At 46.1% G+C, this 25,551-nt stretch overlaps 1 protein-coding gene across 2 annotated transcripts in view; it reads left to right on the forward strand.

The window, feature by feature from the left end:
- Window positions 1-25,551, forward strand: part of GNB5 (G protein subunit beta 5) — a 493,189-nt gene that overhangs the window by 410,996 nt on the left and 56,642 nt on the right. For both annotated transcript variants that reach the window (XM_069222460.1, XM_069222461.1), the window contains exon 11: window positions 3,620-3,716. In XM_069222460.1, the coding sequence (XP_069078561.1) occupies window positions 3,620-3,716 (97 nt within the window). The remainder of the gene's footprint in view (window positions 1-3,619; window positions 3,717-25,551) is intronic.

The following is a 25,551-nucleotide window of genomic DNA, read 5'->3' on the forward strand; positions in this document are numbered from 1 at the left end:
ATTTCCACCATCCTTCTGGTTGAAATCCGGCTGTGGTCATATTAAGGCGGATGGATGGGAGCCGCAGCGACAGTCTTTTGGCAGCCGTCACTGTGGTGGTAGACAGTTTTTACCACCAAGGTCCAAACGAGGGCCATAAAGTCTTTAATATTCTATAAGGAGAATTCTGTCCTAATATCCTCATCTATAATGCACTATTCCTTCCTATTTTCTACAACTTCCTCACATCCAAATCCGTACATTTCCTTTCGATGTTCTACCCATCCTTCTTCTTCTTCTACAATGCACCTCATTATCTCCTTCTGCTTTCCTGATTGCGCGCAAGTTGCAATACACTTTTTTGTAGTCCAATGGGACACTTACCCTTAGGCGGTTACACCCACTACAGTGACCACTTCCTGTGAGAAGAGTCACTTCTCTAAACCCTATTGGCTATTTTCCTACCATCCAGTATGGAGAAAAATGAAATGGAGGGTCCACTTTGCCTGCAAGCCCCTTTGGGTGGTGCATGCTCACTGAGACCACTCCTACTCTTTGTCTAGTTTCCCGCCTCTGCTCCCACCAAAAGTGTGGGTTGGCAAGGGGGGAAGCCTTCTGCTGCTAGCAGCAGTCCTGGAGGCCTAAGTTTCAGGGGCAGTAACCCTTTGAAGTTCACCGCCAAGGTGTTGCACATTCCTGAGGGAGGTGGTGTTAGCTCCTCCACCCAGGAAGGGCATTGTCTTACAAACCAGAGAGCCGTGGCTCTCCCCCAGGATTGTGTATTAGCCGTCTGGAAGTGGCAAGCTGGATGGAGCCAATAAGCCGCTATGCCAGTTAGGTTAGCTTTTGTAGGGGGCACCTCTAAGGTGACCCCTGGGTACTTTTTGAGTTAAATGCAATACTGGTACCAGATTGGATTTAATATTCTGAGTCATTTGATTCCATACAACCCAGGGTACAGAGTGGCCATCATGTAGCTGGGAAACTCGTGATTGACCAGTGTCCAGTACATGTACTTAATATGGCTGCTCTGTTCACTCACTATGTCCCAGGTTTGGCAAGGACACAGTGGGGGCATACTGCTCATGCAAGTATGCCCTCACATATAGTATGGTGCACCCTGCCTTAGGGCTATAAGGCCTACCAGAGGGGTGCCCTTCCCATAGCATTTGCAGTGTAGGGTGGACAGGGCACACAGGTAGTGTGCCATGTCACATTTGCCTTTTTAGGTTTGCCCCAGTACACTCAGCCTGCACTGTGCTGGCGGTAACTGGGTGCAGGGCCCTAGAGGGTGGCACAATCAGTGCTGCTGCCCTCAGAGGCCTACTCATGTTATCCCATGCTCGGGGTACTTGAGTACCAATTTACTAGGGTCTTATAGTGATAAGTAAGAGGGAATCCAATTGTGCCAAGCATCACAACCAATTTTAGGAAACAGCTCTGGCCCAGGGAACCTGGTTAGCAGAGGCCCTGGGCACTACCATCTTCTAGAACACATCAACATTAGGCACAAAGTGGGAGGTAACCATGCAAAAAGAGGCCTCCTTTCACAGGTGGTTTACGTGTTGTTTTCCCTGCTTCAAAACTCTTACCTTTTAGCGATCCCCTCATTGGGACTTTCTTTATTCTCTTTGTACGCAGTTTGTACTGCCAATACATTGTGGACTCTCCCCATTTCTTTATTAGCATTGGGTGTTTGGAAATATATACTCTTGTAGTGCCTTCCTCTTTAGATACACTCCTTTCAGCTTGCCCTTCATCTTCATAGGGCGTGGTTTTCTCGCTTTCCTCTACTGGCCTTACTCAGCGTACAGTTATTTGTTTTAATTCTGCTGCGATGGTCTGCAGCTTTGTCTTCTGAGATTTTAAAATAACATTATTTAACACTGTCTCCTCAAATATTCCTGCAGAGTTTTTTTGGCATAATTAACATTATATCCAGCATCAAGGATGTTGATGAGGCTAAACCCCCAAATTTAAAGGAGTGCTGTGTAAATGCTCCCATTTTGCCATTTTCCATCACCATACTTTTCTATAAAGATTTGCCAGTTCCCCCCTCTTCTCATGAGATGTGCCTGTCACACCTTCTTGGGTCTGCCTGTTATTTATTTGGGAAAACAACCAAAAGGAAGATTCCAATCACGGCTCAAGCAAGGACTTATTACGTTCCATATGATCTAAATTGTTTATAAGAGGCAGGTATTGGCTCTGGTCAAGCAGCACCATGCTTTCGTGTCCCATGTCTCCAACACTTATATTACTCTTTTTTTGTGAAGATGCATCTGTTTGTACCTGCATTTTTTGTAAGTGTTTACCCACAAAGTCTTTTATAGATTTTGTTACTGATGAACACCCCAAACCTCACTCAGTGAGGGGCTCTTTAGAACCCTTCTCTTTGATACAATTAGCAACTTATTCCTTCCCATAGTCTTTTCATCCATTAGGTCTCCTGCTCGAATCTTATTCTTTGCCAGATTTCCTTTTCCTTCCCGTTGTTTTAGAGTCTGCCCTTGTCGAGCTTTACCTATGATAGGGACCTTTCTTTTACTTACACCCCTTTCTTTCTTAGGGCTTTATAAATTGTTTATTCTCATTGACCAAAATCTGCGATACCAGGCAAATAAAGAAACAGTGCAACAGTAGAGGCACATAGGATTTGTCTGCACTTACCTCCACCCTCCTGACTAGCTGCATGCGTTATTGCCACCGCAACCACCCTTCCTCTTGCCCAGGTCTCTTTTGCTACTTGCTTTTTCCTCAAGGCGCTATGTTTGTAGGCTCACTCCAGCTGCAAGGTTGTTACTCCTAATGGTCAACCTTCTTGCTTTGCAGCACAGCTGGCTCAGTAGCAGCATGATAACCCCGTTGGGAATCCAAATTCAAGCCATTCATTTTCCTACCTCTTATGGTCTTCCCCTGCCGGTTTGTTCCTAACCTGTCAGGTCTAACGGGCCTGGCGAGCTCACAAATCTACCCCTCACCTTTATTCAGGCAATCTTCCAGTCTACCAGGATTTCCCAAACTTTTCGATCTTTTTCTGTGCTTCGCTTCTTTTTTACTCCCCTTTTCCCTTCAGCTTCCAAATACCCCAAGGCAGCCTAGAGCGGGGAGAAAGGTTCTGGCGTGTGCCTGGCATTCCAGCACTTGAATGGGGTGATTCAGCACCAGTCAGGAGGGGAGCGGAGGAGAGGGATTCCGGTGAATGGGAAACTGGATGCAGCAGCAAAAAACTCCTGGGATAGAAGTTACAGCGCCCTTAACAACTAAACCCAGTGACTGTTTCTAAACATGTGAGCTTCAGAATAGCTCCAGAGGCTGCACCTTGGAAGCTGGAGGCAGTGGGCGGCGGATGTTGTATCGATGAATTTGCAGTGGACCAGGATAGTTGATTTAAATGATCCATATGAACCAGAAGCAGAAGTATTTTAATGATAATTCTAGTCTCTTTCCCCAGTACTCAATCATTTTGCATCATACTGATAATGTTAACTCACAGCTGTTTTTATCAATATGACCTGTGGTTTTGAAGACCTACAAGAAGAGGGATTCCACTGGAGAAAATATATGTCTTTATAATTTAGGATCTGCAGCCAGTAAAGAAACATGAAGTGTTAACTTGGCTTTTTTTTCTTTCTTTTAGTGTCGTTTGTTTGACCTTCGTGCAGATCGAGAAGTGGCCATCTATACCAAAGAAAGCATTATTTTCGGAGCATCCAGCGTTGACTTTTCTCTCAGTGGTAAGTGTATTTGCATCTCAGTGTATGAATCTGCTTCAAATACAGCATGACTATGCAACGCTACTTTTAACAGGATACTTTGATTTTCATTATAACCAGGAATGGTATGTTACTCTGGGGTCTACTGCTGTGAATACTGGGTTTGGAGTAGGGCGTTTGCAGGGAGTCCCCAATCTGTGTCTACTAACACAATGTGTGATATTGGCTGTAGCAACTTAACCTGGTTGTTTGAGATTTAACACTGATTACCTCAGCTGGCAAGGATAATGTACAGACATTGCCACTATAATGCTCACTGAGTCAGACCTATTGGGAGCCTGCTGTGGCCCTTCTTGAACATAGAGCAGCATGCAGCCCATTTTCTCAAGGGAAGGTGTTAGTGTGCCGCCCTCTGAAGCCACTACTCCTCTATCAATTTTTGCATTTGCGCCTTTGTTTTTTTTTTAAAGTGAGGCCCTCGACATTTGTTTCCTTTCCCCTGTACCTAATAACCACTGGATGTGAAGTGATCCCAGTTTCAACATAAAATGGCCTGTGTGCTGGAAGAAGTGACCCAGAATCACACAAACCATGCTTCCAGTGGTCCGGTACTCATTAGGTGTGTGCCAGTGAGCGCATGAAAAGGCCCTATGGCCCTACATTCTCATAGAGTATGCCCTCATTACTCTGGGGTAACATGCTGAGTGTACCTCTAGATCAACCAGCCATCTGCCCAATATCAATAATGAGATATGTCCATATACCTGCGGAGTCACTGACCTGGAGTCACCAGGACACCCCCCCCTCCCCCCCTCCCAATTCACCCTAACCTTGAGCCTGGAGATAGTAAGCATAGCTTCCCGGTTCCATGATCACGGTCAGAATGGGACATAAAATAGGCCCAGGCCGCAAAATAAAAGTGACCCCCCCCATCTTAGGAGCATATAAGTGAAAAAAGTGGTACTATCAGGGAAATAAACAGTAAAACCGGCCCACCTGGCAATAAAACCGGCCCACAACTGCTAGAAAACTTGCCTGCATACTGATCTCTCAGACCAGCCCATCGGACAATGAGTGATTGCCCTATAGGCCAGTGCGACCCTGTGCGTGATTCTAGTCCTGAGATACTTCATCCTGTTGGTATATCACCCACTTGTTTTCCTTATTGATTGTACCAATTGTATTGTGTATTTTCATTCATGATATTTCTGATGGTTGTGATCGGTTAGCAACCATCTGTGAACAGTATCTAAATTGTTACTGTGAATTTGGTAGGGAAATAGCAGTTCTTCAGGTTCTCTTTGCCTACAAACCACATGGAATATATGTTTTGTTAAACTTGGGTGCCCGGTGATACAACTCAGTGGTGTTAGTTTTGTTGTTTACTCCATTGATGCCCTGTTCATCGTGTGCTCGATGTTTTTATAATACACGTATGTATATATTTTGAGGTTTTACTAAAATGGTATACTTTTCCATAAAATAACAACATTGGCAGTACTTTCCCGTCTTTCTTGCAAATGTACTAATTGTGCACATCGACTCTAACTTCGCACCGCCTCCTTTTACCTGATGCCTTGACTGCTGGAGCAAACTTCCTGGGGTGTAAAGGGGTCACGTGAGGCCGACTTTCTAGTGCACACCTGGATACTCAGTGTCCTTGTTAGTGAGGAACACCTGCAATCTCACCTCTGGTATTGTCAGGATGTCCCCGCTGTTCCAAGAATCAACAAACAGCCTGACAGTGCAGAACACCCTAAACGCAGCAGCTTTCTGGACACATAGAATGCTTTACCCTCTTCTACAGGAACAATGAATAGTGACATTAATCCATAAATAGTCTCCTCAATTTATGTGTGACTATTATCGTAATCCGTGCCAGGTAAATGTATTTTTTTTCTTACCATGAGCTGCATCATTGCATCGATAGAGGAAGGAAAATGAATTATTAAAGGTGTTGCTCTATTTGTCTACTTACAGTTTAAAGATAATAGCACAGTAAATTTCCTCCTTAGACAGATGGCTTTATTTACATTCATTTCTGTTCCTGGAGTTGCTGGCAGTTTACAACTGTAAGATCATTGTTAGATTTGCCCTCGTTTTCTTCTACTTTGATGAAGCACAAATTGAACTGTCTGAGTTAGCTCAAACCAACCTGCGTGTCCCCGAATTGGTAACACGGATTGCATATATCTACCAAATGTGATAATTCCTGGCCGAACCTATACCCTTCATGTGTTTCTTCAGAAGAGGGCATCTTGCAGGCCCTTGTAATGACAGCAGGCTTAGGAAAGATGAGCTGGATAAGGTGCTAAGTGTATAGTGCTCCTAAACAGAGTACACAAAAGGAGTCAGCGTATAGAACACTAAGAAAGAAAAAACAAGCATTTGCAAGGCAATGGGTCTCGCATTTTTCGAGTTAGAACTATTAGCGATGTGAACTCCTAACTGGACTTTTCTTGCCACATAATTTGAAAATAAAAATGTAAACAGTTGACATAAGCATGCAGATTCAAAGCGCCATGGCCGCCATGATCGTGAGCGCGAAGAGAGACACAAAAGAAAAAAGAAGTTCACTCGCAGTCAAACATATGGACAAACTTGCAATTATCCATGTAACAAAACTGTTCCAAGGAGGGGCAAACGTAAAGCATCGACCTAAAAATCTACAAGCATAAAATATCTCTACCAATAAAGCTGTTAAATGAAGCATTGGTGTAAGCTTATTAATGAATGATTAAACTAAGAACATAAGCACAAAAGTGGGACCTCGCGAAGGTACAGAGTAGAGCAAGTGCCTTCGGCACTGTTACTAGGTGTCTGCAGAGTTGCAAAGGCTTTTTTACCTTGTAATGTTATCAATTTTCGGTGGAAAACTTTGTAAGTATTTTCTGCTTTCCCAAAATTTGCAAGAAAATTGAGACTTTTGCTAAACATTTTGTGTCATAAGGTAAATTGCAGAGACATGTTTGGCGACTTTTTGATTTTTGACGGACTTTAGTTACAGTGAAAATTATCTCAGAATGTAATGAAAATGATTTTCCAATGCGACAAAAAAAATACGTGGGAAGGAAAATGTAAAATTCGGAACTTTGCAAACTTTGTGAACAAGGGTGTAGCATGGTCAGTAAGACTGGGGGAGTGTGAGCTCCAAATTTTCCAACAATCATGCTGGGTATAATGTTAAAATACATTATACGTTAACCAGGGCCCATGAGAGGCTCAAGAAGCATTGTAAAGGAAGAGCAATGCGAATTCGTAGAGGGATTGTAAAATAACCAATGTTTTGGAAGGCTTTCATAACCGAGAATGAAAAAGTGTGTTTGTGCATTTTGTTCTGTGTATATGCTAAAATCCCTGCTGAAATCCGACAGGCACCTCACCATATCCGACTGAAAGCACATGCACCCAACTATTTATCTATTGGGGGGTGTAATATCCCAAACACTCCCCATGAAGCTATGCCCCTGTTGGTGAATGGTAAAATCTTGGGAACTTTCCAAAACTTCAAAACCATTATGAAAACTCAAACTGTGACACAAATAAATAATGGGGCATTGTCCATTGTCCAATGGGGCATTGTCTAGCTAATACCTACTGAGGTAATGTGGCACTAAACTGACTTGGAATAGAGGTTGAATTGGGCATATAAGATGGTGTAGGCTAGGCTTCAATCTGCCATCTTTGGAAGGCAGAGACAATGCCTGCCCATAATTGTCGAGTGTGCAGCACATTCTCTAATGGCCCCAAAAGCGGAACAGCCTGGCCTATTGCATGGTCTTTGTCATTTGGCTCTGGAAGGCATGTAGACTGCAGCTCATCTTGTGAATAGTGGCCTGGACCATGTACCACGTGGTGTGTACCAACAAATCCCGATCGAGAAATGCTATGCAGAAGAGAGGATGAAACACTATGGCTAATGTGGTGGTAAGATAGATTGCGAGCAGGGCAGACAAAGAAGCATCTCAAAAAGCAGAGTGATTATCGAGTCACAGAAGCCAAAAGGACAAGAACACCAGTGCTTAATTTGTAAATAAAAAGGTGCTGGTGCCCAACGCCCTCCTCTTAAACACGCGGCTGCTGCAATTAAATGTGGGAACACGGAATGCTAAGGCAGTGTAATCCTGAAGCCATCTTGGGCCGCTTCAATCCATTTACAGACACTCCATGCCCCTTCAGCTCACTCTGGAAGCTTTCTGCCTTCTCCCTTTGTAACGCTTTTTCGTTTTTCCTTCCTCCGTCTTTCCTTGTGTGTCTTTTGCTCCCAGCAAATTCTTGAGGCAGAAGAATAAGCCCCGGCCCTCAAAAATAAGTGCCAGTGCTCAGCACCGGAAACAACAAGCACAAATTAAGCACTGAAGAACACTAAGGGGGTTATTACAACTTTGGAGGAGGTGTTAATCCATCCCAAAAGTGACGGATATACCACCAGCCGTATTACGAGTTCCATAGGATATAATGGACTCGTAATACGGCTGGTGGTATATCCGTCACTTTACCGTCACTTTTGGGACGGATTACCACCTCCTCCAAAGTTGTAATAACCCCCTAAATGTGCGTAATCAGTGTGGAGCATGTACATGCTTAGCAGGTCCCATTGTAAGGTCTCAAAACCCACTACCCTGCCAGTGCATAAAAAAGGCATAGTCTACTGATATGATAGGTCTCTAAAACCTTGTATTCCACCCGATACCTAGAATGGTGGAGGATGATTCCAAGAATATCAAGAAAAAGGAGTGGGCCACATATTTGATTTGGAATACAGAGTAGATTCAAATAGGCAAGCAGAATTTTCAAAGTATTTGAAAGAGAAGTAATGCGAATTTTGAAATAAACTGTGTAATTAATTTCATGGGAAGTGTACTTACTGTGAGAACGTGTGATAAAGGCCATACATGAACCCCTACATTATACGAAAGGGCACAACATCTCTTCGAAATGACCATGGCTTGAATACATTCTTTAGCAGCACAACGTATTTCTGTGTATTTCCGGCAATTTACATCTATTTTGTCTCGAACAAAGAACTCTAGAAAAGGATGCGAGAGTTAAAGCCACACTAGGCACATTTTCCAAAGTCCACAAATTAAAACACTGCCCAGTACACCACATGCAGATTTTCTGGTGGGTGGATATTTGCAACTACACTATTCCTACAAATCCAGCATTTCTAAATGTTTCCTCAAGAAGGGAGCACATGCTGTAGTAGGTATGAGCAAAGGCACCACCAACAGCAAATAATGGCCTAGAGAAAGGAGAAGTCTGGCAGGACATAACAGTATGACATGCTGCAAGATAATTTACAAGCCACAACGTCTTAACAGAGCTCGGTTCAATGAATAGGAATGCCCATGCAAACACAACATGTAGCGTGCATTTGAGCACAGTACGTTGTGTAAGACTTTACATTAATTTTGAAAATAGCTTCCTAAATAGTGACCAGTCTACAACAATCACCATAGTGAATTTGCTAGCTTTTTACTGCTGGCAACATGCTGTCACTCACAGCAACACAATCATGCACTTACTCACTGTCTTACCAAACATCCAATCAAAGTAGGCCAGTCAAGCCTCTCACTCAAGTCTTTTCTCACTGTATTGCCAGTCATACCAGCTCACACATAACCCTCACTTTTGTAATCACATCAACACACTCATGCATTTGCTCACTATCTGACCAAGCTTCCCCACAAACCAAGTGATCTATTAAATGCTGTGGGTTGATCACAAATATAAAGGACAGGAAGCAAGCTACTATTGGTAATTAGCTGAAACAACCGAATGATTATAGGAGGCTGATCCAAAGCCCTTATCTATATATTGTATGCTGTGTGTGGTGCTGACATGGGGTCTTTCCAGACAGCTAAAACTGCAGCAGCCTGACCTTACAGCACCAGAATGTTGCTGAGCAAGTAGATGGATGGCAAAGCCCATGTACATCACATTTAAAGAACATCAAAGCAAAGTGTAAGCACACCTACAAATAGACCCACCACAATGCATTACTGTTACGACTTTTACTAAATATTTGAGGTTCCTCTCACCAATATCAAAGAGAAATTGCCGTCTTGCAAGGACAACTTGCCTACTAATCCTTTGACTCACCCTGGTACCACAGATGCGGACCACTTTTGATAATGATTGTAAATGCACAAGTGCTATGGAGAGACATGTATGAAGGTACAAAAATGTAGGTCCTTCAGGGAGCGGGGAATCCCCACCTCGGAATAAGACTTGGGGAGATGGTATCAGTTGGAAACGTCTACCAAGCGAAAATCCAATGATGAATTACAGGGAATCCTCATGCAGTCATGGCAAAGAGACACCCACCACAAGTCAGCTTCACTAGTAGTGAAAGGCAAATGATACCACCCAGTAAATACACCAGAACCTAACAGCATGTTGTGGAACCCCACTACATAAGAAAAGGTAATCCTGACCTACGAGATACCATTTAATGTGAAGCTGTCCCACTATTCTGGCAAAAAATGGAGAGAGCCCTCTAGAAAGCCAAACGGATGGACCTCAAAAACTAGTTCTGTGACTATGTGCAACATAGCTCAGTGATGGCACAACTGAAGGTCAAGTATCACCAGATGACATTGCCAGCAAAAAAGTCACTTGGCCCTAGATAATACTCACAGGAGCACATCCACGTACGTTTAGCAACATTGCAGTGTTTAAAAGATGGCCCATATTTATGGAAAATGACTTACCACTGTGCTAGTGCAGTTGTGCGTAAAAAAAATTAACGCAAGCTACCGTCATTCCCTAGCACCATACTTGTGCTATATTTTTAAAAATGACTCACAATAACGCTAAGGAATGGTTAGCATCATAGAAAGTGACGCTAGCGGGTGATGGATGCTGTTAGAAAAAATGGTGCTAGTGGGCCAAAAACAACACTAGACTGATTAGTGGCAAAAAATCTGCCACGAGTCAGTATAACGTCATTTTTTGGTCGCACAAGCAGCCAAAAAATGCCACATGTCTAAGAATAGACAGGAGACATTACCACAGCCACAATGTCCACCACGGGGGACTAGTGTCCCCCAGGACAACCCCATTAACAATAGTGCCAGCCAGGGGGCCCCATGTGAGAGTCTCCCAGTGGCACACAACAAACAAGCACTTATACTTGGATGTGCTCCCTCCACTTGCAGTGTCTCTTTGGTGTGGGTGGTGGTGATGCTGGGGTGTTGGGGTGGGCATCTATGTGCCCAAAATAGTGACACCATGGTAGACTCCATGGTGTTTCCCATAGAAATGTGCCTAACATCACTTTAACGCCTGGTCTGATCAGGTGTTATATTTTTATTATAATAGACTGTAGCTTAATTTTTGGGTCCGCCTCATTAGTGTGCGTCGTTTTTGCGTCGGGAGGTAAATATGGTGCTGGATGGCTAGCATAATTTTTGGAAGGGAATGTCTACCATGCACATCATTGTCGCAATACGATGCAAGGATTGTTGTTGCTTCCAAGAAATGAAGCTAACCACGATATTTTGACACTAGATGGGTCTAGCATCAAAATATAAATATGGAGTTAAGTTAGCACCGCTTTAGCATAAAAATATGATGCTAAGGCACAAGCTTTCAATAAATATGGGCCTATGTTTTGGGATTCAGCAAAGAACTAATCATGAGGATTACAGTGGCAACACTGGCGACTAAGGCTGGCACATTCATTGTTTTCCTTCAATTGTTTATTGTTATAGAAAACTAAGTGAGGAATGGGCCACTGAACCGGGTGATAGGGGAGTACTACAGTAACTTAAAGAATTTACAGGCAAAATGATAATACTACTTAACACATAGGAGGCATATATTAGGGCAAAGTATGATGGTTGACAACATTTAAAGCTGTTTACGCTAGGGCGTTTCAATGGTTATTTCCTAGACGTGATATTACATGAAGGTTACAGTGTCTGAACACTCTATACCTGTGAGTCTCAACAACAGAGAACAGTTTGTGATGACACTCCACTGTGTCTAGAAGATCCAGATTTTAGAGAAAATCTGTGTTGCAAGACAAACGTGATGAAATATAGTATTGCCCATCAAAGTAGAATATTTTGTTCTTTTTAGATCAATCAATTACCCGACCTATTGCGCTCAATACTGAGAGAGTATTGACTATGAAGCAGGCACTCTTGAAGTTATCCAGAGCTGGCTGTGATCTAGAACATCTAAAGCAGTTTTATTGAGGTAGAAGTCATCATGCCCTAGCCAAAGCACTGGCTTATAAGGAGGTATGTGAAGGGTTAACAGTAGGAAGGGATACCAGAACCGTGGCAGAAAGCCACAGGGACCCAGTGGTTCGAGGGGAGAGCTGGTACCTGGATCCTGGAGACCAGTGAACTGTTAAAGAGAATGTTTTCTTTTGGCATACTCGCAATGACTTATTTCCTGCACATTTATCGTGACCTCTTCTATCCCCTGAGGCGGGTTAGTCAAAGCCCTTCTCTGGAAAAATCAGAGAACAACTTTTGGAACTGAGTTTGGAATCGCTCTTGCATTCCTCCATGCAGAGTAGATTGGAATCTCACTCGTACTTGAAAAACATAGTGCTGAAGATTGAATGCACTACCAGGAGATCAGCAAGCAGTAAACAATTAACGTCTTTACTCACTAAACACTACTTCACAGAGAGCGCTTGATAAACTGATTCCTGTGTAGTCCAATGCTTTCAAGTGTCTGATTGTTGGACTTTTGCTTATGCAGGGTCATCCCCAGACTTTTTTGCCTCCTGCCTCCTATATTTTTCTGACATGTTGCTGTTGGCTTTTCAACTCTGAGCACTTTACCACTGCTAACCAGTGCTAAAGTGCATATGCTCTCCTGTTTAAATTGTATGTAAGTGGTTTATCCATGATTGGCATATTTGATTTACTAGTAAGTCCCTAGTAAGGTGCACTAGAGGTGCCAGGGCCTGTAAATCAAATGCTACTAGTGGGCCTGCAGCACTGGTTGTGCCACCCACATAAGTAGCTCTGTGATCATGTCTCAGACCTGCCACTGCAGTGTCTGTATGTGTATTTTTACACTGTAAATTCGACTTGGCAAGTGTACCCACTTGCCAGGCCTAAAACCTTCCCTTTCCTTACATGTAAGGCACCCCTAAGGTAGGCCCTAGGTAGCCCCAAGGGCAGGGTGCAGTGTATGGATAAGGTAGGACATATAGTAATGTGGTTTATATGTCCTGACAGTGAAATACTGCCAATTTCGTTTTCACTGTTGCAAGGTCTGTCTCTCTCTCATAGGATAATATGGGGGCTACCTTTAAATATGATTAAAGTGTAGATTCCCCTAGAGAGTAGATGGACATGTGGAGTTTGGGATCCCTGAACTCACAATTTAAAAATACATCTTTTAGTAAAGTTGATTTTAAGATTGTGCGTTTGGAAATGCCACTTTTAGAAAGTGAGCATTTTCTTGCTTAAACCATTCTGTGACTCTGCCTTGTTTGTGGATTCCCTGTCTGGGTCAGTTTGACAGTTGGGTTGTTTTTCACCTCACACCAGACAGTGACACAAAGGGAGCTGGGGTGTAATCTGCATTTCCTGATTAGCCATCTCTGCTAGGAGGGAGGGGTGGAGTGGTCACTCTCATCTGAAAGGACTGTGCCTGCCTCTGACAATGCTGTCTCCAACCCCCTGGTGTGTGTCTGAGGCCTTGCCTGGGCAAGGCAGGATTTCACAAGAAGGTGTGAGTCCCCTTTGAAGGAAGGTGACTTCAAAGACTAAAATGGGTATAAGAAGGGCACCCAAACTTACAAACTTTAGAAACACTTCTGGAATCAAGGGGAACCTCTGCCTGGAGAAGAGCTGATCGCTGAGGAACAAGTGCTGCCCTGCCTGTGACTGTGCTTTGTGGAGCTTTCCTGCAGTGCTGCTTCTGCCAGAGTAAGAGGGCAAAGACTGGACTTTGTGTGCCTTCCATCTTGAAGAAGAAATCTCCAAGGGCTTGATGTAGAGCTTGCCTCCTGTTATTGAAGTCTCAGGGATAGCAAAGACTTCTTCCTGCCAGCACCTGGAGTCTCTGGAGAGACCCCTACTCTGCTCTGTGGTGCCCTTCCAGTTCCTGGGACCCTGAAAGGAGAGGCTGGCAGCCTAAGGACAAAAATACACGCACCGCGCACCGTGCGGAGAAAAGATCGACGCGAATCCGATCGCGGCTGAGAAAACGACGCGACGCCGGCTCCGCAGCTGAGAAACGACGCCGCTGGAAACGCGACCGGAGAATCGACGCCCGGAGCAGGAGAAACGACGCGCAGCATCGCTGACGAAGGCTGAGAGATCGCAACCAGCGCCGCGGGACTTCGGACCGTCGCGTGGCTGGCTTTTTCGACGCGCCTCGCCGAGCCGAGCTGTTTTCGACGCATATACCCGTGCCGGGTTATTTTCGACGCACACCGCCCGTGCGGGGTTATTTTTGCCGCAAACCAGGTACATTTTCACGCTAGCAGCGCTAGTGTGTTGTTACAACTACCTAAAGACTCTTTTTATTTTAAATCTTTTAAAAATCATAACTTGACTTGTGTATGTTGGATTTTTGTCGTTTTGGTCTTGTTTTGTCTAGATAAATATTTCCTATTTTTCTAAACTGGTGTTGTGTCATTTTGTAGTGTTTTCATTAAGTTACTGTGTGTGTTGGTACAAATACTTTACGCCCAGCACTCTGAGGTTAAGCCTACTGCTCTGCCAAGCTACCAAGGGGGTAAGCAGGGGTTAGCTGAGGGTGATTCTCTTTTATCCTAACTAGAGTGAGGGTCCTTGCTTGAACAGGGGGTAACCTGACTGTCAACCAAAGACCCCATTTCTAACATTGGTGACCAGCGGTCGGGATTTGGACTTGTATTTGTACTTGACATACAGTAATTAAGTGTACACTACTGTTTTGATCTCAGACCACTACGTGACCACATACTACTTGTCTTGTGATTCTGCTTTTTGTTCTCTGATGTCCTCCTGGAAGTATTGATAATATTTTTGGACTTTGGTTTTTGGTTGTGAAGCCTTTGCAGAATGGAAGTCAATTTCTGGCACCTATTTATGTATAAAAAGTGGCAGCTTAAAGCATTTTGCATGGAAAGGGGACTGGCTGTGAACAGGAAATCCAGAAGGGAGGATCTTGAGTCAGCCCTGTTTCAGTATGAATTGAAACGTTGTCAGGCAACACCACCAAATGAGTCTGAGGAGGATGACTACTCCGAAGAGGAGGAAACAGAAAAAGATGAGTGGCTCCTAGCTCGAATCCGGAGTCTGGAAGAGCTAGATGCAGAGCTTGAGAGGGCTGAGGAGGAGAGAGCCTTAGTCCTGGAAAAAGAAAGGATTGCAGCTCAAGAGCTGAGCTGTGAAGAGCTGAAGCTGGAGGCCATGAGGGCTGAGTCCAGTTCAGATGGTGGCAGCAAAAATCTTGTATCCAGTACTGCTGAAGAAGTGCACATGCCCAGAGATGTGGTGCCCTACTTGAAGGAGGGAGTTAACACACGCCAGGAGGTTCAGGGGTATGAGGTAGCTCCAGTGATGCACAGGGTCCCTGAGGTGGATTGGGGAACTGGCATGGGGAGTCATATTCCTACTGGTGGGAGGGACACTCTACTGACTCTAGGTGAGAGTGACAGGGAGAGGGGTTCCCCCCAAGTAGAAGTCCTGGTTATGGAGTGTGAAAACATCCCAGAAGAGTGTGGGTTGAGTGTCAGGGACAGTCAGGTACTGTCTCACCAGTCTCAGGAGGGTGATGTGGGGTGCTTTGTCAAAGCAGAGTCACTGGATGGTTGGGTGAAGGGTACTTTGGTTAATTCATGTGAGGGGCTGAGTGATGTAATTGCTGGAGAGCATATGTCTAGTCCTTATTTTCCAGAGCTATGCCAACACCAGGTGGAGTGTGAGTTCTCTGACCCCAGGGAGCTTACAATGGAGGCAGACTTCTGGGTGAGTACCAGAGAGTCTGAAGAGGCATTTGGGGGTGCTCCTGAGAGGAGTGGTCTAGGTAGTTCCCAACCAGGTGAGGTAGGGAAGGATTGTAGTGTCCCAGGTAGGTCCCAGTGTAGTGGGATGGGTGAGGGACCCCATGTCCAGTCTCAGAGGAGAGGGAATGGGGATGGGTTGAGGCCCAAGGTGCCCGAGATCCGGTCCCAGGTCCTGGAGGGTTCCCTGCGGGAACCCCAGGAGGGGAGCCTAGCCTGTACCATAGGGCCATCTGTTGAGGGAGACCCCACAGTGTCAGGAGAACTTGGGGGGGCGGCTGTAGCCAGCGTCCCACCAGTTCTGGTGTCTGGCAGTACCACTCCTAGTGAGGGGTTGCAGAAGTCCAGACAGAGGGTTGAGGGGGGGTTGCGGACCCCAGTGGAGAACCTGGAGGGTCAGGGGTCAGCTCTGAGAGCAGAGCCCCCCATGAATGACCTTGGTGAGACCATTTCTGGGCTGGGGGGAATCCAGACTCTGTCAGATGGGCAGAGGTCAGGAGACCTGCGCCAGCCAGACTCTTGTGTGGCCCTTCGGGACAGTGTGTCCCTTGAGGGGGGTAAGTGTGCCCCCCTGGAAGTCCTGGTGTGCCAGGCAATGGTTCAACCGCAGGGTGGTGACTCTGGGTTGAATGATCAGGTTCAGGGGGTAAACTCTGACCTGATGGGGGGTAAGTGTGCTCCCAAGGAAGTCCTGGTGTGCCAGGCAGTGGTTCAACCGCAGGGTGGTGACCCTGGGTCGGATGGCCAGGTTCAGAGGGTAAACTCTGACCTGGTAGGGGGTAGGTATGCCCCCCAGGAAGTCCTGGTTTGCCAGGCAGTGATCCAGTCTGTGGGTACAGACCCTGGATTGGGAGGCCAGGTTAAGGGTGTCCCCCCTGACCTGGAGGAAGGGGCTACTGCTAACAGTGCCCCTACCATGTTGTCTTCTGGGGGGGTCGCTCCTAGTTGGGTGGTTCAGGACCCCAGAAGAGAGGGCAGGGGGAGGGAAGCCTCACCCCTGGCCCTGGTCCAACCTGAAGGTACAGACCCCAGGTTGGAGGATCAGTTGCAGGTTAACATCCCTGCACTGATGGAAGAATTGTGCAGGACTGCTTCTACAAGCCCCCTGACAGTTTTTGACTCTGGGGGTGCCGCTTCTGCAGGGAGGGTACAGAGCCCCAGAGGGGAGGACCAGGGTCAGGTTGTCATCCCTGACCTGGTGGAAGAGAGAGTGGTCAAAGGGTGCCAGGCACCTGGGGCTACCACCCCCCACTCTCCACAGTCACAGTGGTTAGAGAGGCCTGAGGTCGGGCTCTCATCCCTGACAGTTGTCTGGGGCCACTGTGGCTTGCTGTCCTGGTGGACAGAGTTGCCCCTGGGGGGGGGAGGACGAGAGTCACACCCCGGGGGTGGAGTGGGCAACACCACTGTGTTGGCCCTGGTGGTACTATCTGCCCATTGCAATACATCTGTGAGCAAAGTAAAGTTAGGTGTTGCACAGATGGTGTCTGTAGATGTGGAGAAGGATTCCCCATGGGTTAGCTTAGTGGGCCCTGAGAGTATGGACAGAGGGATCCAACTGGAGTCAGGAAGGCGTAGAACTGGAACATGCCCCTGCTGTTGTGGGCCTGGGTCCCTGTTCTATCGCCCCAATCAGGGAAGTACATCAAGGTATTGATTGTTCTCCCCTGGCTTTAGGCTGGTAGGGGGTCGTGTTGGACTTTTGCTTATGCAGGGTCATCCCCAGACTTTTTTGCCTCCTGCCTCCTATATTTTTCTGACATGTTGCTGTTGGCTTTTCAACTCTGAGCACTTTACCACTGCTAACCAGTGCTAAAGTGCATATGCTCTCCTGTTTAAATTGTATGTAAGTGGTTTATCCATGATTGGCATATTTGATTTACTAGTAAGTCCCTAGTAAGGTGCACTAGAGGTGCCAGGGCCTGTAAATCAAATGCTGCTAGTGGGCCTGCAGCACTGGTTGTGCCACCCACATAAGTAGCTCTGTGATCATGTCTCAGACCTGCCACTGCAGTGTCTGTATGTGTATTTTTACACTGTAAATTCGACTTGGCAAGTGTACCCACTTGCCAGGCCTAAAACCTTCCCTTTCCTTACATGTAAGGCACCCCTAAGGTAGGCCCTAGGTAGCCCCAAGGGCAGGGTGCAGTGTATGGATAAGGTAGGACATATAGTAATGTGGTTTATATGTCCTGACAGTGAAATACTGCCAATTTCGTTTTCACTGTTGCAAGGTCTGTCTCTCTCTCATAGGATAATATGGGGGCTACCTTTAAATATGATTAAAGTGTAGATTCCCCTAGAGAGTAGATGGACATGTGGAGTTTGGGATCCCTGAACTCACAATTTAAAAATACATCTTTTAGTAAAGTTGATTTTAAGATTGTGCGTTTGGAAATGCCACTTTTAGAAAGTGAGCATTTTCTTGCTTAAACCATTCTGTGACTCTGCCTTGTTTGTGGATTCCCTGTCTGGGTCAGTTTGACAGTTGGGTTGTTTTTCACCTCACACCAGACAGTGACACAAAGGGAGCTGGGGTGTAATCTGCATTTCCTGATTAGCCATCTCTGCTAGGAGGGAGGGGTGGAGTGGTCACTCTCATCTGAAAGGACTGTGCCTGCCTCTGACAATGCTGTCTCCAACCCCCTGGTGTGTGTCTGAGGCCTTGCCTGGGCAAGGCAGGATTTCACAAGAAGGTGTGAGTCCCCTTTGAAGGAAGGTGACTTCAAAGACTAAAATGGGTATAAGAAGGGCACCCAAACTTACAAACTTTAGAAACACTTCTGGAATCAAGGGGAACCTCTGCCTGGAGAAGAGCTGATCGCTGAGGAACAAGTGCTGCCCTGCCTGTGACTGTGCTTTGTGGAGCTTTCCTGCAGTGCTGCTTCTGCCAGAGTAAGAGGGCAAAGACTGGACTTTGTGTGCCTTCCATCTTGAAGAAGAAATCTCCAAGGGCTTGATGTAGAGCTTGCCTCCTGTTATTGAAGTCTCAGGGATAGCAAAGACTTCTTCCTGCCAGCACCTGGAGTCTCTGGAGAGACCCCTACTCTGCTCTGTGGTGCCCTTCCAGTTCCTGGGACCCTGAAAGGAGAGGCTGGCAGCCTAAGGACAAAAATACACGCACCGCGCACCGTGCGGAGAAAAGATCGACGCGAATCCGATCGCGGCTGAGAAAACGACGCGACGCCGGCTCCGCAGCTGAGAAACGACGCCGCTGGAAACGCGACCGGAGAATCGACGCCCGGAGCAGGAGAAACGACGCGCAGCATCGCTGACGAAGGCTGAGAGATCGCAACCAGCGCCGCGGGACTTCGGACCGTCGCGTGGCTGGCTTTTTCGACGCGCCTCGCCGAGCCGAGCTGTTTTCGACGCATATACCCGTGCCGGGTTATTTTCGACGCACACCGCCCGTGCGGGGTTATTTTTGCCGCAAACCAGGTACATTTTCACGCTAGCAGCGCTAGTGTGTTGTTACAACTACCTAAAGACTCTTTTTATTTTAAATCTTTTAAAAATCATAACTTGACTTGTGTATGTTGGATTTTTGTCGTTTTGGTCTTGTTTTGTCTAGATAAATATTTCCTATTTTTCTAAACTGGTGTTGTGTCATTTTGTAGTGTTTTCATTAAGTTACTGTGTGTGTTGGTACAAATACTTTACGCCCAGCACTCTGAGGTTAAGCCTACTGCTCTGCCAAGCTACCAAGGGGGTAAGCAGGGGTTAGCTGAGGGTGATTCTCTTTTATCCTAACTAGAGTGAGGGTCCTTGCTTGAACAGGGGGTAACCTGACTGTCAACCAAAGACCCCATTTCTAACGATATTTTGCCAAAAGCGGAAGTCAAGCAAAATGGTATCATAATGGATGCCCTGTCTAGGTGACGTGCTGCTGGCCTGCAGCATCTTTCGCACCCCCCGCCACATACTTACGAAACTCCGGCACGTTCAACGGGATGGGTAAACTGGTAGGAGCCCGGGAATACAATAGCTCCAGAGAGCGCACGTGGAGGCGCGTCATGCCAAAAACAACTCGTTGCGGGAAGGAAAGAGGGGCAGAAGCCTGATGCTTCTCGGGTGTGTCAGGCATGGATGTAATTTAGGGGTCCTCAGGGGTCGAAGCTGCGACTCCTGGTTTTCCGTCTGCTACCCCTGGCACTGCCTTTGCGACCCCTGGCCTCAGAGGTGGGAAATTCAGTGCCAGGAACACAGTGGCAGCTCATCCTTATAATAACCAAAGCAGTAATAACCCTCAACTGTCTTTCGCTGCGTGCCACCCGTCAATGAGGCACGCGGCTGATAGGGACATTTGCTCAAACAGGAGCCTCATTTACCCGGGACCTGGATTAATCCTTCAACAGGAAAAGGAGTAGCAAGGTGTTTAGAAAAAAAAATATATATCCTGGCTTCGGGTCACTCATACATTTAAGACTGTGACAAAAAAGAGGAAGAAAGTAAGAATACGATAGAAACATATTGGCCTAAACACTCGCGGGGGCGCACAAACACATGCACGCACAAACACAATCATGTGTATTGTAATGCGATTGCCATATGAAAGAATTCAGAAGTTCCTATGTAGCAAGACACATGCAAATGAAAAACGTAGCAACTGCCTTCTAGACCATTTCCACACATGTTCACAGTTACCACAGACATTCCAGATGAAATCGGTGACTATTTTTGACAGAGAACATTAATTAAATAACAGGTTCCGGGAAATAAATTTCGATTAGTAGCTTCTCATCGACAGCTTGTAGGAGAGATTTAATTCAATTCATTTTTTGTATCCTCAGTAAATAAGTCCGCGTTTGTTTTTGACATAGGAAGCTTTAGTATTGTCCCTGCCTTATGCCCCCACCTCTCGCGTGGTGGGAAACATTTGCATATTCTAACTGCACCTGTCCTTAGAAATTGTAACAGTGAAAAACGGGAAAAACAATGTTTAAACGAGGCTGCTAAGTATAATATTTACATGAGTCGGTGCCAAATTGTTTGTATAAGCTGCAGCTTTTCCTTTAATGGAGGAACAGTTTTGGCAAGTAAAGTAATGGATTAATACAGTTATGCATTCACACAAAGAGCCCAAACCGAGCCACGCGTTTGGCGTGTGAAAGGAGGATATTTTGAGTGCAATTATCTTTTTTAATTATCTTGCCCTTGGTGTTGTTAACTGAACATAGAACGTATTTATGTATATAATTAATTCTTGTACTTAACGATGTGGTACCAAACACACAACAGGTGAGGGAAGGAATGCTTGCAATAAGCCTAACGGCTGGGTATCGCGCAGGGTAGCATTCCAACCCATTGTCCTTTTACCCACCATACCACCTCAGTTTGGGCCCAACCAGGGCCAGCGTTAGGGCAGGGCAGCCGCACCGGATGCTGACCTGGATGGGCATACCACCTCACTTTGGGCCCAACTAGGGCCGGCGTTAGGGCAGTGCTCCCACACTGGGTGCTGACCTGGATGGGGAGGCGCTGACCTCATGGGGGCGCTGTGTTTAGCAATAACTTAGAAACTTGCTATTTAAAAGCACCCTCTGAATAGTTCCTTGTGTGTCCAGCCTTCAGGAAGCAATTAAAATGTCAAGCTAAGTCTTGTGATTAATGTTCATGATAGAGAGAGTGATGGGCGTTTTTGTCCAGTGGCAATTTTGACTTGCCATAAAGTAGCGCAGAGGGTTAATATGCCTGATGCAAAGAACATAACTATATTTTATGTGCAGCTGAGTGGATTAGTAAAGCCAGCCTTTACCAAGGCTTTAAAACACATGAAATGTATTTGAGAGGGGCAATGGAGAGATGAGGGGCACTTTTGCTGGGTGGCAGTAAGGGAATCCCGAGGCGGTGATCATGGGGTGGAGGGTGCCAAAAAAGATTGCTATACCGGGTGCCACCAGCGATAAAGCTGGCCCTGGGCCCGACCATATGCAAATCGACCCTGCTCCAACAGGTCCCTCCAGAAACGGCCAAGCCAGGTCCTCCCTGAACCAGAACACAAGCAGCCCAAGGCTGATTTCATCCTGACTGGAGCTCTTTAGTTGGGTTCAAGTGGCACAGTGAGCAAGGGACCCACGTCTGGGCATACCCTTGGCCACTTAAGTTGTTACATCAGACACACAAAAGGTTGAGAAGGCTTGCAATAAATGTAACCACTGGCAATCATTCAAGGTATCATTCCAACTCATCGTTCTTTTGGCCATCATGAAGGAATGAAGACCGTCGCCGAATGGACGAAGAACAGTAGACTGAAGCTGAACTCGGATAAGATGGAGGTCTTCTTCCTTGGCACCAACCTCTCAGCCTGGGATGACTCCTGGTGGCCGACCGCACTGGGAGCAGCCCCGACACCCACCGACCAAGCACGCACCCTGGGCGTCATCCTCAACTCAACACTCTCTATGACCAAGCAAGTCAACGCCGTCTCCTCCTCCTGCTTCAACACCTTCCGCATGCTCCGCAAGATCTACAGGTGGATCCCCACAGAAACAAGAAGAACAGTCACCCAGGCCCTCGTCAGTAGCAGACTTGACTACGGAAACACCCTCTACGAAGGAGCCCCTGCCAAACTCCTCAGACGACTGCAACGTATACAAAATGCCTCTGCATGCCTGATCCTTGATGTACCCCGTCACAGCCACATCACTTCTCACATGAGAGACCTACACTGGCTCCCCGTCAACAAAAGGATAACCTTCAAGCTCCTCACCCATGCACACAAGGCACTCCAAAACACCGGTCCAGCCTACCTCAACAGACGACTCACCTTCTACACCCCGAACCGCCAGCTCCGCTCAGCCGACCTCGCCCTCGTCACCGTCCCTCGCATCTGAAGAGTGACCACCGGCGGCAGATCCTTCTCCCACCTCGCCTCCAAGACCTGGAACACCCTCCCCTTGCTCCTATGACAGACCCAAGACCTGCTGACCTTCAGGAGGCTACTCAAGACTTGGCTGTTCGAGCAGTAGCAGCACCCCCTCTCCCCTCAGCGCCTTGAGACCCTCACAGGTGAGTAGCACGCTTTACAAGTGTACTGATTGATTGATTGATGCCCCTTCAGTTTGGACCCAGCCTTTTGTGTGTGTTGATTTAGCAATGTGGAACTCAGAAGCAACTAGGCAGTCCTCAAAATAGTTCATAAAAATTTCTGATACAAGCTTACAACTGTGAACCTCATATTTTTTAAACAACTAATGTGCAAGGTGCGTCCAAAACAAGACTGTAATTTATTCTTTCAAAATAGAATTGAAAATGTTAACACGCCTGCAACGAAGTTGATTCCGTCAGCCAGTAAACGTCAGGAGATCTGCAAATCTGTGAAACCTAAGGAGTAAATTGCCTCACCCAGCAGTTAAAAACTGGTGTTTTCCCAGCATCAGTCCTACTGCCATCTCTGCCATCAAGAACTGGTGTGTAAATGCCTGGCCATATCAAGACTGGCCTTCTGATCACGTCCGCTGCATTATTTGCATGGTGTTCCCCGAAGGAAAAAAATGCATCTCAAGGGCTGGGAGAGAACCCTCAGCATGTCAGGGGCACTGACTTTTTATTTTCAAAAAACATATCTATTTTTGGGAGTGGAACATTTGTTCTTAGAAAACGAGTAAAATGGCACCTGGTCCATAATGTTGTACGACATGACGGACTGAGTGGCATTGAGCAGGGACCTAAAGTTGCCAAATGTTGACAGAAGTAGTTTTAGTGAATATTTCCTGCCCATTCAACAGGGAACTCGAAACTTTGGAGGGTGAGCTTCCCAACAGCTTGGCGGATTGACAGCCAAAACATAACAGAGGTTGCCCCTTTGTCAAAAATGTTCTGTACATCCTGACACCTCTATTCAAACTAATTATAATAGTTTATGTTGAAGTTTAACACAAAGATTAGTATTAAAATTAAAACAAAACTTATCATAATCCATTTTTACGGATCCGTCCTGTATTGCTTTAAAACAACTGTCATATACATGAAACCAAGACTTATACTCATCATTTTTTTGGAGTTCTTACAAGCTGTGTGGAAACCATGGGGGAAATGAGAACATGTCTATTTGCTGAATGAACCTGGAAAATAAACTTATGGACCTTGTAAACCCACAAGGAAGTTTCACTTGATAATTCAAGATGGCTGTTGTCTGGAAACACACAAGAGTTCCTGGCCTGCTGGGAACCATAGTTCACTGTCCGCACACTGCCACGCAACATGTTCCCCACATGTGAGCAGCTTCAAGCCAGATACCATCAGCACTTTTTGTGACCACCAGCTTTTCGTTCACTAAAAGTCACCCTGTGCAAGTAGATTTAAAGTGCTGCCTCCATGGGCATGAACTACACAAGGTGGTAAGAAGTTCCTCTAGCCCTTCGTCCTGGCGACCGGATAGACAACTCACACACTGAAGCATGTGTGATACAGGTTCTGAAGAATTGTAATGACATCACCACAACACTAATAGAACTAGACTGGCCTCCCTCCAAGGTAATCTCACCCTCAAGTCCAGCATCATCATCTATGAAGGACCACAGAAACAATACCCCAACATATCTGACCATGAAACTAACCACATCTGGGACAGGGCGTTGTCACACTGGGGATCAAAAGATATTAGAAGGAAAGAACAGTAGACAGGCCTTCTTCACCTGTGCACCCCGGCTCTGGAATAGCAAACCCCTCAGAAATGTAGTTTAGGAAGAAACTGAAGATGTATCTCTTCAAGGAACATTACTACCAGATTTTACCACTGCCTCCTTTCTGTAATGGTTGTATCTTTATTTGGGTCTTCATTCTTGCTCTGCGCTCAATTGCTTGCTAGCTTGGTTTGCATTATGCAGGTACCAATAGATGCATACACATGTACATTTATTGCAGAGACCTTTTTATAGACATAGTATACATTGACTCAGTCCGCCTATGGGTGTATACATTCGTTCTCTTGATGCATCAAGTTATAATCTCTAAAGTGCAAGCTTCATTTCCCTGCCAGACCAAGGCTCTAAGGTGCAGAAAGAAAGAAATAATAGAAGTATTTAATGTGACCTGTAGCATTATTGTGAAGGACATTGTCACTGTGACGCTGGTTGGAATGGAAGTTGGACATAGATCAATAGGAGCAATGAAAAGGAAGAGAGCTCTGTTACTTAAAGTGATTGTTTCTTCCAAGAAAGCTCTGAGTGTGTCTTGACTGAAAGCTATGTTTCAGCATATTTTCATGAAATATAAAAATATTTTTAATTTGGAATCAGGATTAATGATCTGTTAAATTGGCAGGGAGCAAAAGCCACAGCACTACAAAGGCACACATTGAAGACAAAATGAAAGTACTGGTTGATTTATTTTTAAAAATGTTTTGCAGGGGCGGGGCCAAGATAGCGGGCTGGTAGGACGTGTGCTCCTGGTCCTCAGTCCCTGCCGCCCACAGATTCCCAGTAATTCTGTGCCTAGGTTGAAAGAAATGACCACCTAGGCCTCCCACAGCGAGCCCAACACAGATACAGTTGGGTCGGTCCTGTACTGCCCAGCTACAGAGGAGCTGCTGCAACTTTGAGAACGACCAGGCATTAAGGTGGTGGCCGCTAGGCAGCATACGAAAACGTCCAATGCTGGAGCCCGGACTTGAATGCAGCACTAGGGACCCGTGGCAACATGAAGTACCCCTACCTTGTTGGCTTCGACTGGTGGAGACCTGTTCTGGGCGGCCCTTCCCTTCGAGGCACCAGGTGACCGCCGACCCAGCCAGAGACTAAAGGGAGATATCCTGCAGATGGCTCTGGATGCTTACCTGCCACGGGGCCTAGACGATAACTGACACAGGTGGAGGCCACCTGCACCAAGGGACAGTAGGCCCGCGCATTGAATCCGTGATCCCAGGCCTCATGAGGTAGTACCGGC

Source organism: Pleurodeles waltl, chromosome 3_1, assembly GCF_031143425.1.
Source record: "Pleurodeles waltl isolate 20211129_DDA chromosome 3_1, aPleWal1.hap1.20221129, whole genome shotgun sequence".
Taxonomy (NCBI): Eukaryota; Metazoa; Chordata; class Amphibia; order Caudata; family Salamandridae; genus Pleurodeles; species Pleurodeles waltl.